Genomic DNA, 18,440 nt, shown 5'->3' with positions numbered 1-18,440 from the left:
AAAACTTCGTAACGTCGAAAACAATTAAAAGAAAAATATTACCGAATCATGGTTTTCAGATATGAATAGACCTAATATGGGCCGAGTGGTCACAAAACGTTTTATGATGTCCTCGGTATTTTAACATGACGTACCTCTATCCTTTGACTTTATATCTGATGCTACACATGGTTTAGACGAACTGTTTGGTAGATTGGGAAAAGAAAAGCTTCATAAACTTTTCAGGAAATAATACCAACGGAAGAGAGATTGGTTTATTTTTTCATCTTTTTTATTTCTATTGTGATGTCTATGTTATATTAACATCACGTCACTTATATTCTTTGACTTTAGATCTGGTGCTGCCCAAGGTTTAGCGGAAGTGGTTGGTGGTTTAGGAATAGAAAAGCTTCACAAACTAATGCCAGAAATCATAGCAACAGCAGAGAGACTGGATATTGCACCTCATGTGAAGGATGGCTACATTCTGCTCTTCATTTATATGCCCGCTGTTTTTCAGTCAGAATTCATTCCCTATATAAGCCAGATTATTCCTCCTATTCTAAAGGTATGTATAATGGCTCCTGCTACTAACAAACCACCGCAGGACAAAGCTGCAAAGTGTTTTTTTTTTTCTTTTATCAAGTTTCTTGTTGTTAGGGTCTTGTTGCAGGACTTCTCTGTTGAATTTTTTTCTTTCTTATTTATTCCCTTTCCGTTGTATTTATTTCTTTTTGTCAATAGTGGGTAATGATTTGTATTTACCTCATTGGGCTATTTATGAGATAAGGAAATTTTTGGTTTTAGATATTAAAAAAGATAGAATAAAAATCTAAACTAGTAAAATTGCCAAAGATTAAGAGAAAACTATTTTATTAAACAATGCTAAATGCTTGCATAGACTTAGGTCTTCCTACGCCCCTTGGCACGTATGGCGGCAACGATGCCTCTCCATGATGACCTCTCCACTCTTAGAGAATATTGTGAAAGTAAAAAAGCAAATTTCGAGAAAAATCTTTCGAAGTGTTGTGTGCATTTGTCGAAACAGCCGAAAAAGACAGAAATTTAATGGGATCCTTTTTTTTAGGGATTTTTCTCTTTTAAGTGACTTCAGACGTTTTTTGGTCTTTGAGGAGAGTTGCAACACTGGTTTTTATGTAAATTTAGAGAGTTGTTTGCTTACTTACTCAACTTGGGTCTGAGTAAGCCGGTGGCATAGCTATTTGGCCTTTCGACTATTTCCAGGCTATCAAAAAGTTATGTATGTGTTATATTAGGGACGGGTAAGGGTATTAACTTGTAACTTTCAGGGGTATCACTATTGCGACTGCGCCTGCAACTACTTGGGACTGCTACTGCGACTGAGATTGGTTCTGACGGTGACTACTTGTGACTTCGACAATGACTAATGTAGTCACAAGTAAATGCGAATACTTGTGACTACGAATACTTGTGACTGCGACTGCAACTCTTTGAGACTGTGACTGCTTTCATGAAACTTTGAGGGGGACAGCTGAGGGTATTAAGCTGAATCTCACTTAAGTCCACCCAATCTTGGCATTGACTCCACAAAATACCTTACCTCATCGTCAGACAGACGATGAGGTAGACAGTAGGACATCTAGTGGCTGATGGTGCATAAGATTAGTTGTAGTAGGGCCCTATCTATGCCTACCACGCCCAGATGCACCACAAAAGTTTTCTCACAACTAACCACTGTAAAGTACTTTCTCAAGTTTCTCTAGATATTGTTCTGTTTTTATTATGTTTCTATTATTATTTCTTATCATGTCGTAGTATCTGAAGATCCTGTAGGATGGGAGGCAAAAAAGAAAAAAATGTAGTAAATAGTCAATTATTTATATCATATTTTTTTTAATGTTTCATTAATTTCTATATATCATTTATTTCAGTTATTATTTATTTTTCTAAGGAAGTTCTAAGTTTTAACGTCCTTTCTCAAGTACTAAACTCTTTGGCAACCTTTATGTAAATCAATGTTATGTTTATTTTAGGAGCTTAAGGATTTGAATTATAATTGCCAATATAACCAATTATTTATGCGCTGTGTAATTATGTAGCTAGACCTCTTAGTATATTATATTTACTTTTCATTTATTTTTTATATTTGTATCATTTATCATTTTTTCTTAGAAAACTCTATTTTTTCTTAGATTTACCAAGGCCTTTCTCAAGTCTTAACTTTCTTTGTCAACTCTAACGTCAATCAACATTATTTTTATTTAAGGCCCTTGCTGACGAGAATGAATTTGTCAGAGATACAGCTCTCAAAGCAGGTCAGCGAATTGTTAACATGTATGCAGACAACGCAATTACACTTCTTCTTCCTGAACTGGAGAAAGGTCTGTTTAACGAAAATTGGCGTATTAGGTATAGTTCAGTTCAGCTGCTGGGTGATTTGTTATTCAAGATTTCTGGTGTATCTGGTAAAATGACCACTGAGACTGCACATGACGATGATAATTTTGGTACTGAAACTTCTCAGAAGGTATGTTCTCTTCATTTTTTTTCTTAGCTTCTTATTTCTCCATTTTATTACCGTCCATTTCATGTTCTTTTTTTGTAAAATTTGCTTTTCCTGATTTTTTTTTTCAAAAACAACAACAGGTAAAACAATGGGGAAATTTTTCTAGACTCTAAATGAATATTTCGGCTCTATATTAAAGGACCATCGCCAGCTTTGCTTAGATTAGCTATAAACCCAATGACCCAATGGATATAGACCCAATGTACTGATTTAAGGTTTTGAAGAATTTTACTGTCTTGGATTAATTCCCTATTGTTTTACCTCTTGTTGTTTTGTGATGTGAAAGCAATGCGGTCTTCGTCATTATTGCTAATTTTTTCAATTACCAATTGTGAGTTTACGTCTTTCCTTTTGATTTCGACATTTTTTTTTTGGGGGGGGGGAGGTATCTAGGCAATACTGATTCTACGTGGGTACTGTAAGTATATATTTCAAATTTACAATTTCATTTATCACAATTTCAATTACCATAAAAATCTGATGTGATCTTCTTTGTTGACCTTGCTTTGTGTGTGTTTGCTTGATTTGTGATAAGTAAAACTTGAATACTTGGTGGTTTTAAGGTGTTTTTTCTTTCTTTTTTTTCACCTTGAGTTCCTTGTTTCCTCCCCCTCCCTCCCTTTTCTTTATATATTTTGTTTATGTCCGGTTACTTTGTTTTTTTTTTTCTGTTTGAAAAAAGGATTCACAAATTCAATCTTAATTTTTGTTTTGTTTTTCGAAAAAAAACGCATCTCGAAATCGCCCAATATTCAACTTTTATTTATTGCAAATTCACAATCGTAATTTCAATTTATATATCACAATTTCAATTATCAGAAAAATCGTATCTCGCCCGCTTTATTGACAATGCTGTGTGTTTACTTGCTTGATTTATGGTAAATAAAACTTGAATATTGGACGGTATGTGTAGAGTTTTTACCCTCCCCCTCCTTTTTTGTTTATATATTTTGTTTATGTTAGGTTAGTTTGTCTGGTTTTTACTTTTTCTTTGTTTTCTGTTGATGAAGTTGAAATATTCGGACTTTAATTATAATTAGTGAAGAAAGTTTTTGCTTTGTTTATCCATGGTCTTATCTAAAAATTATACCCTATTTTCTGATATCACTATATAGCACTAATAGCAAATAGTCACAAATAGCTCTAGTATATATATATATATAATATATATATATATATATATATATATATATATATATATATATATATATATATATATATATATATATATATATATATATATATATATATCACATCGAAAGGATTTGACGTTTATGTCAAACATAATCCATTGGCCTTCAAGTCAAACATAATCCAAACAAAATACATAAAAAAGATGAGTCAAAACTTAGTTAAAATTCAAAAAGAAAAAAAAATGAATAGATCGCAATAAAATTAATAACAAGTTTTCCTGGTTATTATACAGCTCAACAAAACTCGGAACAAAACTTTTGTGATATCTTTCATGTTTAGCGGACATGGCACTCAGTTTTGGGACTTTTGGGGTTTTATACGGGATGGTCTAAGGCGGTTGGGAAGGTGAGGTTTGGGGATGGTGGAACGTAATCGGGGAACAAACAGGGTCTTGGTACCGAAACGAAGGCACGGGAGGTTCCTTCTCTCGGCCAACTTGGTAAGCTTGAACTTACCTAGTATTTATGATTCTAAGTGCTCGTTTTTGGACATTATCAATCTTCTAAATATGCTCTGAAGAAAGACCGAAATGCCACACTTGACAAGCAAAGTCCAGTATTGGCCGAATAAAAAACAATAAAGTTGGAGAAGATCCTTAGGGGAGCAAGAAAATTAAATCAAAAGTTTTAGTAGGGAAACCGAAGTGGAAGGGGAAGCATGTTTGAGGATGTTTTGAACTTGGGCATCCCACTTCAAGTCAACAGTTCCTGTCATCAGCAGTGTAATGCATGTGACAAAGATTTTGGGAGGAATGGAGTTTGTGAAAGAAGGGGGTGATTTTAACAAATTTACTGTCTTGACTGATTTATTAGCGTTAACTCTTTCATCTTCGAAAAAGAAGCTCCCTGTGTGACATCATCAGGCAATTTCATAATTGAGCTTTTCATATTTTGTCGACAAAGCTCAAGTGCAGACAGGTCGTCCACATACTTCCATCACTGTGCGTTGCCAGTCACGAGGCTATTACCCATTAAAAGGACTAAAATGGGACCCATCAGGGTTCCCTGGGGGACACCACAAAAGATAAGAAAGGGGTCGAAATAAAAAAAAAATATGTTTAAGCATTTGAGAATTATTTGTTAAAATGGAAGCAACAGTTTTAACAAGAAAGGGACTCATTTGAAACTCCGTCAGCAGTTTATTTACAAGTATATTATGGTCAATTAGGTCGAACGCTTTCTGAAGATCAATCAATAAAAGATTTAAGGGAAAGAGGAACTTTCTGGAAGGTTGTAAAGAGGGAGGCTTTGAATAGATTGGGATGGAGGAGGAGCGTGCATGACTGTTTTGGCCTCAGGCGGCTTGTTGCTACGGTGAGTTGTTAATAGTAGTAGTAGTTGTTGAAACACCCAATATTTGTCATTCTTATATTCATTTAAAAATGTATAACATGTGTTCCCGACAAATTTGTTTTTAACATAGTTGTGACTCCTGTAACTAGAATGTTTTATTCAAAAAAATGCTGTTTGTTGTGGTCAAGGTTTCCAACCGACTGGAATTCCTTTCAATATTACTCCGTGATTTGTTTTTTTTTTTTTTTTTTTCTTTTTTTAAAGTCATTCGCCGCAACAAAAATGTTTAAATAATCACTGGACCGAAAAGCATTTGTTTAGATTCCTTTAGATACTGTTCTTTTAAAAATCAATATATAAATTTAATAATAATTTATCATTAATTAATACTAAATATTGGATTTTTTTTAAAAACTCTTCAATTTACTCTATCTTTTCTTTCTTTTTTAAGTCATTTGTTGCAAAAGCTACGTTTAATTGTAGAGTCAGTGCAACCAAAAGCGAGAGTATATTTCCCAACTTGTGCTCCATCATTTGAAATCCTGAATTTGTTCACATTAAATCTGTTCATAACAGCGTTGTTATTCCCGTAACTAAAAATTTCTCAGTTTTCATATTCATTATTCTTGAGAAACTAGATTTCTTCAAACACTGAGCCCCTTTAATTAGCCTTTTATTTCCTTTTTTCAGGTTATTAACTGCATTAAGCAGGTTTAATTGATAGTCACATTCGCTGGAACTAAACTTATCTATCTTTTCACCATCTTCTGATACATCATTTTAAGATCCTAAATATGTTCATAGGCGCATCTGTTCATAGCAGAGTTGCCATCCTCATAGTTAAAGCTTTCCTAATTCCACGTTTAAAATTTCCAAGCAGCCAAATTCTGTCAGATACTGAGCCTCTTATTCTTCCTTTCTTTTTTAGGTTATTCTTGAGACGTTGGGCAGTGATCGTCGTAATCGCGTCCTTTCTGGTCTGTACATGGGACGATCTGACGTTGCTCTGATGGTACGTCAAGCTGCACTTCATGTCTGGAAGGTTGTTGTCAGCAACACGCCTAGAACTCTAAGAGAAATATTGCCAGTGCTTTTTGAGCTTCTCCTTGGCTGTTTAGCTAGTACATCACATGATAAGCGACAGGTATGTATACGGACCAAGGGAGTATGCAAGGGGGTGCCCGGTTTGAATCTTCCTCCCAAATTTTGTTAATGAACAAAATTAACAAACATACAATAAATACTGAGCAGTTCGTATTATTGACCTACGAATTAGGTGAACATACCACTCGATGCCTTTTTTTGTATGTTCTTCCCCTAGGGTGTATATTTTAACGTTAAGGGGGGGGTAAATTTGATTTCCAATGCCAATGAATGTTAAATTTGGGTTTGGGATACAATTCTGACTATATAGGTAAGTTCGAACTTCACCCCCACCCCCCTAATGCGCAAATAACCCCCGCAATTCACTCTGGATTGGTATATATAGGAGTGGGGTTGATTGAATTTTAGCCAAAAGCGATTATTATATTTGTAAAGAGTATAAAAATAGGTATAAAGAGGCATTTTGCTTTATTTGTAGGTCAATAATACGAGCTGGTCAATATTTACTAAAAAATACATGTAAACACCTTTTGTTGCGCTTGTAAATTTTTTTTTCAAACATCTCCACTGAAGAAAAATACCCCTTCTCACTGAACAAAAATTCTGGATACTATCATGATATGACGGGAGTTGGAGGGGGCAATCTTGGAAAACGCTTGGAGAGGAGGAATCGGGATGAAGCTTGGTGGATAGAATAAGCAAATGTCCTTGATACGTGATTGACGTAACCGTACTGGATTCGCTCTCTTTGGGGGAGTTGGTGGGAGGGGCTCAGTGATTTGGTGAGTTTGGTGCTTCTGGACGTGCTAGGACGATGAAAATTGGTAGGCGTGTCAGGGAGCTGCACAAATTGACTTGATAAAGTCGTTTTCCCAGATTCGACCATCTGGGGGGCTAAAGTAAGAGGAAAAATTAGAAAAAATGAGGTATTTATAACTTACGAGTGGGTGATCGGATCTTAATGAATTTTGATATTTAGAAGGACATCGTGACTCAGAGCTCTTATTTTAAATCCTGACCGGCATTAAGCCTCTGATTTTCCTTTTAAATGAATCTGTTGATTCTTAGAATTTTGTTTGAGCTCATACCATATGAGATCATACATCGATTTCAATTCAGTTCGGATTCATTTGAATTTAATAAATTAAACAAGCAACTTTTGTGACCTGTATGTTGTAGCACTTACACTTGGCCTACAATTTAAATTGAACACAAATTTCATTTTATTACACAAATATTTTCATTTTATTCATACAAAATGAAAAATTTCATTCACTTTAAAGAAAAACTATAATTGATTTCAGGGCTACAAGATACGATATAAAATAATATACTTGATATAATTATAGTATAATTAATATTTGATACGATGTAATTATAATGTATGATATAATATAATTATAATATAAATATGATTATAATATACTCTACGTTAAGGCCATATCCTGGGGGCGGGTAAGGGGGTTTAAACCCCCCTCCCCCTGAAATGTTCGTCTGACTCGTTAAAACGTAACAAAAATGAATATGAACACATTTTGTATATGTTTTTTAAAGCTTTTAGTGCCCCCCCCCCCCCCCTGAAAAAATCCTGGTTGCGGTCTTGTTCTACTTTATTGTGTTAAAAGGGGAAATTCTTCAAAAATATTGACTTCTAGGTTGCAGCACGTACGCTTGGGGACTTGGTCAAGAAGCTCGGTGAACGAGTCCTCCCTGAAATCATTCCTATATTAGAAAAGGGGCTCGAAGCAGATAGATCCGATCAAAGACAAGGTGTTTGTGTTGGGTTATCAGAAATCATGGGTGCTACCAGCAGAGAAATGGTTCTTACCTTCGTTGATAACCTGGTTCCAACTGTCAGGTAAGTTTTTTCTTCCTATATCTAAGCTCTGAGGGTAAACAGCATTTTTTGTCAAACTAACTTAACCAAATTATTTCGCTACGTGATTTTTAGCTGCTATGGCTGATAAAAACAAAATTTATTAAAAATTTTCCTAGAAAATATCTAGGAAAAAATGTTCTAAAGATTACTAAGATTACGTTCAATCTGCATTATATATTGAATAGTATAACTTTTGTTGCTTCCAAACACAGCCTTATTGGCTAGAAAAAAGGGTTCTTTAGCGGAAACAGGAGCGAACTTAAATGTTTATCGAAATGTAGTAAATTCTTCGTTGCTAGGGAGACTGAAAACTTTGCTGCCGAAATTTACGTCTTGCTGGGGTGATGCAAAAGTCGAATTACGAGTTCCAGTATCCTTGCCTACTGGAAGGTCAATGAAGGTTTTTATTTCATCAAATTTAGAAAAAAAGCTCCTCTAGCCGATAAGATTGAAATTGTAGTGAATATAAATGAAAACTTGCGCTTTGATTACTAATTATTATAATCTACGTTATTTTTAAGTGGATTTGCTAATCACTCTTATTTCGCCGGTGTTTTACTCTATGGGTTCCCTACGACAAAACAATGAAGAACGAAAAAATAATTAACGAGCAAACACCCGAACAGTAAGAGCATAACGACCAACCTTATTTTTATTTTATTTGTTCTCTTTACTGCTTGCCGGAGGTCGTAGGGCCTTACAGAAGGTATTATCTTTTCGCTTTATTCACTGGCTGGAATTCACCGTCATTTGTCTTTTGTTTCTCAATTTTTTTTTTCATTCTTCGTCGTTTTGTCACATGTCAGGTATATCCAGTCTGGAAACAAATTTGGGTTCTCTAGTGGCTACCACTCCAGTACCGTTCCGGCACTTGTAAAAAAAAAGAAACCCGTCAATGTTTTTGTCGGACGACGTAAAATTCGGCTGACGAAGCGCAACTTAGCTTCATTCAGAATCTTGCTTAAGGTTTAGATTGTCCATGAATATGGCACTAATGACCTGAGTCTCGTAATTTATGTTTTTTTTTGTCCGAACATTTAAATTAATTTTCCTTTTTTGAAAGGTTTTGGTTTGTTAAAAATTTTGAGTTTATCTTCTGAAGCTTTTTAGTTTGCTTTTTTTTTTTTGGTTTTCAAAAGATCAGTGTTTTTTCTGACGTTCGTACCCGAAAAATACATATTAAGACCAAAATATCCAAAGGAAGTCTAACTACCGCTACTACTAATAACTCACAGCAGCATCAAGCCTCCTAAAGCCAATACAGCCACGCAAGATCCTCCTTCATCCCAATGACTATTTAATTGGCTATAAAACCGTTTGTAAAAAAAGCAACAAGATCTTTCGAGGCAAAATAAGCACGCTCCTCCTTCATCCCAATTGCCAACTATTTAGCCATAAAACTGTTTGTACTAAAAGCCAGATTTTTCGAGTGAAATTTTACAAGGCAGAAAAATGCATGATAAATCACTGGGGTTGGGATTCTGTCCACAGAAGAGATTTCGGAAAATATTTTAAATGGAATAAGTTTAGGCTAATTTTTACTTGCACTTGCGACGAAGTACAGACAGCGTAGCCCGATTCGGTGCCGAAAGTGTAGACGTCTTTCTCGCCGCGTCGCTACCACAAGGATCTTGTAGCTTAAGTCCTTTTTAAGCACTGTAACCAGCTCTATAAAAGCTGAGCCGCCTCTGAAAATTTAGTAACAACATCCTGAGATTCATTTGCGATTCAATTCAAGATTGCGGTGGGGAGGAGCGTGTGCAGCTGCGTTGGCCTGAGGCGGCTTAGTGTTCAGAGAGTTATTACCATAGTGGCGGCTTACTGCTGCAGAGAGTTATTAATATAGTGGCGGTATTAGTTATTTAAAAAAAGTAAAGGCCAGAATCTATGCATTTACAAACTACTATTTCAGATTAGAACATGTCTCAATTTTTATGCTTTAGGGGGTAACGAATGGCCTCCTTACCAGAGGTAAATCTAGGGGATTGGACCAGAATCACCTTCCCCCGAAGAAAGGCCGAACGTTGCCCTAATTACGAGAGCGGTTTTGGGGGCTGAAATACCAGTGGGGAGCCCAAGTTTTGTTGGTGCCCCCTAACCGGCGATTCCGTTTTCGCCCCTCCTCCTTCATTCTGCTTCTGGTTACGCTGAAATGTTTGTTAGTTAAACTTGTATAAACTGTATTGTTATTGTGTTAAATTATCTGGTTTTCTTGCCTATAAGTTTTGGAATCCCTTTATTTGCGTTCCTTTAAAAAACTGAAGAGTATATTTATTTCTTAGGCATGATTTATCTTTTCAGATTAGGAATTTAAAAAAAAAATTGTTTTCTTTTTACAGAAAAGCCTTGATTGATCCCCTTCCCGAAGTTCGATCTGCTGCAGCCAAGACCTTTGATAGTCTTCATTCCACTGTTGGTAGCCGAGCCCTTGATGATATCCTCCCCTACATGCTTGAGCAGTTGGTATGAACCCATTTTTAAAGCCCATTCAAACCCATCTAAAACCTGTTCTTGTTTTATATTCAAGCCGATTTTGTACGGTTTGTTTTGTTTTAGCTGCAGTTTTATTTTGTTTTGTTTTAGCTGCATTTTATACAGGAGACAGAGAACCGATTCTGTTTTTGTTTTTTGTCGTTTGTATTTTGGCTTTTTATGGTTTTCCTTCAACGCCCTTTCTATTATTCCAAGCATAAATAAGGGTGTTTTTTGGGGCTTGGTAAGAATTTTCTGCAAATAGTTTCGACTAAAAATCTGGCTTTTATCTATTAATATCGAAAGGTTGATCACAGTTTATTCGAGGTTTTTATCTACAAAACATTTATTGGAAGGGGGGTCACTTAGGATCAAAATCTTAGGGTTTGGAATCTCAAAGTTTGAGAAGCCTAGGTTTTTATTTTGTTCAAAGGGGTCAAGGATCCTCTAATAAATCTTGGTTGTAGGGGATGTCTCCTACTTTTTTCTTTTACTTCTAAATTCGTGGCACCAGGTATCAGTGAATATCTGATTTGCGGCTAGTCTTTTATTTGTATACTATGGTAGGTAGATGATTCTTGAACCTTATTTTGGAAGATTCAACAGAGACACTTTTAGGGATAACTTCCCCTAAAACATCACTCCAGATTCAAGTGCAAGGTCGAATGAAGCTGTTCTTAAAGTACTGTAATCTTGGCTTCAGGAAACTTCAGGCTAACTTCAGGAAAATCGGACCGAGCTCTGTGCTTTCGTATCTGTCTTGTTGGTTCATCAGCTTGGGCCACAAAACGGGATAGCTCTAGAGAAGAAGATGAGTTTATTTACTTGTCGAAAATGGCCACCGACGCTACATCAAATGTAGTTAACTAATAAACTACATTAAAAGGTAGTTGTAGCTCGTGAAAATATGAAAATAACTCGACCTGTAAAGCACGAGCAGATCACCGTGAAAAGTGGGGTTTTCACTGTGCCGACACTGCTTGTCGGCAAAGCCTTCGAGTAAATTTATAAAAGAAAACTCGACTTAGGCAGCTTCACTCTACGAAAAAGTGATTATAGATGCTTTCGACCAATTTGTCTTATCTAGACAACACTAGTCTCTTCTTGAGACAATTTGTGGTTCAATGCTGACTGTAGAAGGGCAACTAGGGTGAGAAAGAAGGCTCGCAAGAAATATGAAATCAGACTAGGAATGTAACGCATTCATCAGGGCCGATTACAAAAGTAAGTTCGAAGAAAAACTATAAAGTGCCCATGCAAAGTGGCGGTGAAGGATTTTGTCAAAGGAGCTTTACTAATCAACCAATTCTATTGATTCATGCCGGAGGGACGATGATGCATCCTGGCGAGAAAGAAATGGATGCTCTTGCAAAGGTCTTCAATTTCCGACTTCAAACGCAATTTCGAAGAAAAATAAAAAAGTGCCCATGCAAAGTGGCGGTGGAGGATTGTCAATGAAGCTTTACTCTTATGTAAACCAACCAATTCCATCGATTCGTGTCGGAGGGACGATGATTCATCCTGGCTAAAAGGAAATGGATCCTCTTGCATAGGTCTTTCAATTTCTTACTCCAAACGCAAGTTTGAAGAAAAACTAAAAAGCGCCCATGCAATATGGTGTGGAGGATTGTCAAAGAAGCTTTACTTTAATGTAAATCAACCAATTCCATCGATTCATGTCGGAGGGACGATGATTCATCCTGGCTAAAAGGAAATGGATCCTCTTGCATAGGTCTTTCAATTTCTTACTCCAAACGCAAGTTTGAAGAAAAACTAAAAAGCGCCCATGCAATATGGTGTGGAGGATTGTCAAAGAAGCTTTACTTTAATTTAAATCAACCAATTCCATCGATTCGTGTCGGAGGGACGATGATTCATCCTGGCTAAAAGGAAATGGATCCTCTTGCATAGGTCTTTCAATTTCTTACTCCAAACGCAAGTTTGAAGAAAAACTAAAAAGCGCCCATGCAATATGGTGTGGAGGATTGTCAAAGAAGCTTTACATTAATTTAAATCAACCAATTCCATCGATTCATGTCGGAGGGACGATGATGCATCCTGTCCAGAAAGAAATGGATGCTCTTGCAAAAGTCTGTCAATTTGATAACACTGGAATTCTCCCTTTCTGCAACGAACAGATATGAAAATCACCAGTGTAAACGATAGAGATGTCTATTGCTACGGACGAACATCTGAGCAAATTTTTTTAGGAGCATCACCTAAATAGTTAAGTGTGGACGGACGCGTGGGTCGTCACCTTCAATGCGTCAAAACTGAAAGACTTTTAATTTCGGAAGCGTCAAATTTGACGGTGTAAACTATTTTATCTCTAAAAGAGAAATAATAACAAGAGTAGATACCACGTCGGTATTTCATGTCGGATCTCACCTAGGCTGAACCCCTAAGCAGAGTGAGGTGCTCCTGCTCCAGTAAGCTAGGAATAATCCCGAGATGCAAAAACCTCATCACTGACGAATCCATTTTGACACTATTCGTGTCGTGCATCAGACTAGTTATATAATATGCATTTCATCTCTTTACTGGTGTCGCAAATTGCCACACTGCTTCTTTTCAACGTGGCCAAAATTGGGCTGTTTACGCAGCGACTTCTACAACTCTGATTCTGAACCCCTGTATTTGATCCAGGATTGTTTTGACGTGGAATCCCTGTCGGTGTTGTACAACACGCACCTTCAACAGAAAACTTTCCAAACTTGTTTCTGACTGAGTCAAGTCTTTGGGTTCAACTCGCCAAAGTACAGCCCTGTAAGATTACCTTATGCAAGGTGCATCTTGCCAGGAATACTTGAAAACGAGTTTTGGCAGACGACCACGGGGAATGGCGTCCCAGCAGAGGTAATCTCGGAAAATCCTTCTCTCCGGGCATTCAAGAGAGGGTATAGCAAACACTTCAAAAATCAAAAGTTAGATAGTTACGGAGACTATCTGCACATCATCGTCTGTGGTTTTTGAGAATTTAAATCGTAAATTTACCCCTTTCATAATTACCCAGTTCTCTCAGATTTCGGCTTTGATAGCTTCAGACAAATGATGACCATAAAAATTGCCCTTACAAATGATGGCTTTTAAAAGGCCGTAAAAATAACGGACATGTAAATAGCAAGGAATAGAGAAGCTCTTTCAGGGATTAAGTCTTAAATTTTCCTTTTTTAAGAATGATCCGGATCTCGTTGATTTTGCTCTTGATAGCTTAAGGCAAGAAATGACCGTAAAAGTTGCCGTAACTTGGTTACCCAGTAGACTCAAGATGCAGCTCGGGGGTTAGACAATACTATATTATACTATTTCAATTCATCTCGCTAAACCTTTGTCATAAAAAAAGACCATAAAATGATGTTCTTAAGACGAAATAGCGTATCTTTTTTGACATTAATTTTCTTTTTAAGAATGATCCGGTTCTCTTTGATTTTGTACTGTATAGGTCAAGGTAAGTAATTGCTATAAAAGTTGACTTATCAAAAAAATACCTGAAAAAGGCCGAACAATTTTAAGATATAGAATAGCTTTTTTAGGGTTTAAGACTTAAATTTCCAGTTTTTAAAGAATGGTTCGGTTCTCTTAGGTTCTGCTTTTAATAATTAAGGCAAAGGCCGCAATTTAAAAAAAAAGGCTGTAATAAAAAGGCTCTTGATAGCTTAAGGCAAGAAATGACCGTAAAAGTTGCCGTAACAAAAAGTTACCTAAAAAAGGCCAAAATCATTTCAAAATATAGAATAGCTTTCTTAGAGATTAAGTTTTAAATTTTCTTTTTTTAAAGAATGGTCCGATTCTCTTAGGCTTTGCTCTTGATAATGATAATGTTTAGTGATAATGATAATGATAAGCTCTTGATAATGGCAGGAAATGAACCTTAATAAATAATGACCTTAAAAAGGCCGCAATTAAAAAAAAAAAGGCTGTAAAAATAATAACCGTAAGAATATCAAGAAATAGGGCAGTTCTTTCAGAGATTAAGTCCGAAATTTTCTTCTTTCAGAATGATCCAGTTCTCTCAGATTTCGCTCTTGATGGCCTAAGGCAAGTAATGGCCGTAAAAAGTCGCGCTGTCCTGCCCTATCTCATTCCTCAGCTGACTGCACCACCTGTAAACACACGTGCTCTAGCTGTCCTCGCCTCTGTAGCTGGAGAAGCACTCTCACGGCATCTAACAAGGATATTGCCTGCGCTACTCCAGGCATTGAGTGACTCTTTTGGGAAGCCAATGGAAAATAAGGTTTTTGGTTATTTTTTTAATAGCCATCTCACGTTAATCGCCATCCCTATCCCCGTTTAATTACACATATATTTTATAATTTTGAATTTCTCTTTAGTGAGAATCATACTGTAATTTTTGGTAACAATAATTGTTATTGGTAGTTCTACACTTGAAAAATTATTTGACTATATTTCTGGTCGTCTTTGGTTTAATGTAACCCTTTACTTTTCTTCGAACTTCTTTTTTGAAAATTTTTTGATTTAACTAATTTATTTTATACGGTATTTTTCCGTAACAGTTATTGTTATTTACCATTAACTATTATACACAGATGCAAATTGATGTATTTATGTACGAAAATATTCAATTACCAGAAGTTCTATGAGAAATCTGGGGATGGGGGAGGGGGCTAAACGCTGATACAGCTGTTCAAACAAAATTTCTAATATAGAATGTTTTTTTTACGATTGCTCTTATTAATATTATTAAGTTTAATTTAGTTTCTGGAAAGCAAATGGGTTTTATTAATTGTATTAATGGATACTGTTGTAGCAATAAGCATGGCTTTTATTCTTAGATTAGTCTTGAGAGAGAAAAAAATTAATAAGAGAGAAATAGGAAAACTAAATTAGAAGTAGAAATAAAGTAATTTTAGTTTTCCTTCATTTTTAAATAAAAATAATAAAAAAATCTTTAGCCAACTAAGATTGTATTCACCAATAAACCATATTATGTTTATTATAAATCACAATAAAACGAAATTCACTATGGGAATAAGGGGCAGATGCAGAATTAATGTTTGGAGGGGGATAAAAATGTGGCTCTCTCATCGATATTTTTGCCCCTCTAGCCCTGTAATTAGTGCAATATTCTGGAGGTAGGGCACACGCCCCTAAAACCAACCCCTGGATCCTCCCCTGGTTGGATTAAACATTTCAACTTCGGTTACTTAATTCCACTGTTGGGCTGTCCTAATACCTTGCTAGATAACCAGGGTTGGATAACCTTATCGACGGGGTTACAAAAGAATTTACCGTGTGGTGAGGCAACTAACAGGAATGGGTGGGGTGTAATGCACTGTTTTCGGGTAACAACTTAATGGCCAGTTAACACAGGCTGGTGAGCCAACGCCATTGTTATTTAATGCTATTCAGCACCATCTACGATTAAATGCTATTAAACACCAAACATTTATCTTTCAGAATAATAAGTTTTCTTTATTTCCAACCTTCTGCGTGTTTGCTTGACAGAAATATTCAAGGCCTGTGTTTTCCAACCAGAAAATTCCCTTCTCCCGCGGAAAATCCTTCCTGAATAACTCCACTCTCCCATGTAAAATTCATCCTTTTGCAAAATTGAGCAGTCACATAAGAAGTACAAAATATGTACCTCAAATGTCGATTAGATGTCCAAAGGGGTAGCCGAAGGATCAGATATCAAAAGCGATTTTTTTTTCGATTTTTTTTAGATGAAATACAAAAAAAATATATCTTTCAGAATCCACGGGAGGATTTGTTTTTTTACAGACTTCTAAAAATTAAAATAAAAAAGGTTTTATTTAAAAAAGAACTTTTTATACCCTCCTGTCCCTCCTCCCACTTCCAATTTGCACCCCTGAAGAGATATGGAGTCAAAAACAGAAAACATCAATGGTTAGCCATACGTTTCATTTCTTTTTTTTTGTCATTCCTGGGTTTTCTTTGTTTAAATATTTTTAGATAACTGAAAGAGACGTAGTGTTTTTCATAATCTAGGGGGGGATTTTGTTTTGTTGTTTTAGACTTTTTAAAAGGAAAATATAAAAAAGGTTTTTTTTAACGCCATTTTGTACACTCGTGTCCCTCCCCCCCCCCCCCGGAAGAGATATGGAGCCAAAAACAAAAAATATGAATGGTTTGTCATTTGGTCATTACAAGGCTTTCTTTGTTTGGGTATTTTTTAGATAAAATCTAGAAGGATTCAGTCTTTTTTAGTCTTTTTAAAAGGGAAATAAATAAAGTTTTGTTTTTGTAAAAAAAAAAGTTTATGCTCTCCCCTTCCCCCCTCCTATTTGCACCCTGAAGAGATATGGAGTCAAAAAACGAAAAATATAAATGGTTAGCCTCACATTTCTCTACTTCTTTTTTTTAGGGGGGGGGGGGGAGAATCCTCTATTTTTATTTATAGATGAGCAAAACAGATATGATAGCCTAGCCTAAGATATAACAAATTTCAACTTTATATAAAAAAAAAAAATAATTAATCTCAACTCTACATTTCAGGTGCGTGACCATTGTGAGTCCGTAGTCCTTGCAGTGAGCGATGGTCAAGGTATACGAACAATCATGGACGAATTACTTGCAGCTTCACGTCCTGGTAAAGGGGCTTTACGCCGAAGTGCCGTTGTTCTTCTGGCCTCCTTCTGTGCCAGAACCAAGTCAGATTATTCAGAGTACATCAACCAGCTGTTCCGAGGACTAATTACGCTTATGACTGAACCTGACGACAATTTGATCAACCCAGCCTGGGACGGACTTCAAGCTGTTATACAGGTGATATATTTGTTGTAAATGGTGATAGTTTGTAATGCTCTTAGTGGTAAGTAATGGGGATAATTTTGGTAAATAAAATATATCAAAGTTTTGAAGCAGATTGGGTGTGAGAAATTAAATAAATTTGGGAGTAAAAAAAATGTCTTAATGTATTTGATTAATCGTATTTAATTTCATAATTTTTAACTTAACAAGAGTTTTGTTTACATTGAATTAACAAATATGATGACCGCCTGAAACGAAAAAAAAATCTTTTGAATCAAAATAAAAATACTAGAAAAGAAAAAACTCGGATTTATTCTATCAAATTCCTCCACCTCATCTTCCAAGGTGCAGTACGGCAACTAAATTGTTATTTTAACTCTATTTGTCTAGCTGTTGTCAGGGGGACTAGAAATATCTATAACTTAGCAGGATACTGGCCTCGATCCCCCCCCCCGTCGCCTCACCTTCCAAAATCCAGTTTGACAATCTAAGTGTATTTTGAGTAGTCCAGCTGCTTTTAGGGATTACGCTAGAAATGCTTGTTCTTAGCTACTAAATAGCCAAATAATGTACATTTTCTATTTTTCACATTTTTTGGGGGGGGAGTTTGTTGTAAGGTTCAAACCAAGTTTACTGACTGTGGTGAAGTATTGTTGATTGTCTCTTCGCGTTGAAAAATTAACTCTGTACTTGGTTGGTTTTAGTTCTTCGGATAAATCGAACCAAAGTAAAAACGTTAAAGTTATTTGTTGTGAAAAAATTGTAGTAATACACTTTTTTTTGGGGGGAGGGGAGGGTGGTGTATTATAAGGTTCAAACCAAGTTCACTGACTTCGGTGAAATATTGTTGAGAAATGTCTCTTCGCGTTGAAAAATTTGCTCTGTATTTGGTAGTTTTGGTTGTTCGGATAAATCGAATCAAAGTAAAAACATTAAGTTTTTTGTTCTGAAAAAATTGTAGTAATTCACATTTTTTGTGGTCTTTGGGCTCTTCAAGATATTTAGAGGTGTTCTTTCTTCCAAAATGTGTTATATTCTTTTTTATCACTAACAGAAAAGTCCTAAATTCGAGCTGAATACCATAAACAAATTAGTGCTTTGACTTTTGGATTGCTTTTAATAAACCAGATGTGTATAAAAAATTTTTTTCATTGCAAAAAACATGGTAGGCATGAAAAAACAATTTCGGAACCGAAAATACATTGTATTCTCTTTTCTTACTCAAAGAAAAAAATTGAAG

At 35.8% G+C, this 18,440-nt stretch overlaps 1 protein-coding gene across 1 annotated transcript in view; it reads left to right on the top strand.

The window, feature by feature from the left end:
• LOC136040330 (stalled ribosome sensor GCN1-like) overlaps positions 1 to 18,440 on the top strand; it is a gene marked incomplete in the record, with an annotated part of 191,427 nt that overhangs the window by 138,433 nt on the left and 34,554 nt on the right. The window contains 7 exon segments of the mRNA XM_065724571.1: positions 334 to 547; positions 2,228 to 2,488; positions 5,942 to 6,157; positions 7,773 to 7,975; positions 10,336 to 10,459; positions 14,466 to 14,702; positions 16,946 to 17,215. Coding sequence (XP_065580643.1) covers positions 334 to 547; positions 2,228 to 2,488; positions 5,942 to 6,157; positions 7,773 to 7,975; positions 10,336 to 10,459; positions 14,466 to 14,702; positions 16,946 to 17,215 — 1,525 coding nt within the window.

This window comes from Artemia franciscana, chromosome 20, assembly GCF_032884065.1.
Source record: "Artemia franciscana chromosome 20, ASM3288406v1, whole genome shotgun sequence".
Lineage (NCBI taxonomy): Eukaryota > Metazoa > Arthropoda > Branchiopoda > Anostraca > Artemiidae > Artemia > Artemia franciscana.
The sequence above is the reverse complement of the archived record's forward strand: the minus strand, read 5'-3'. Positions and strand labels throughout refer to the sequence as shown.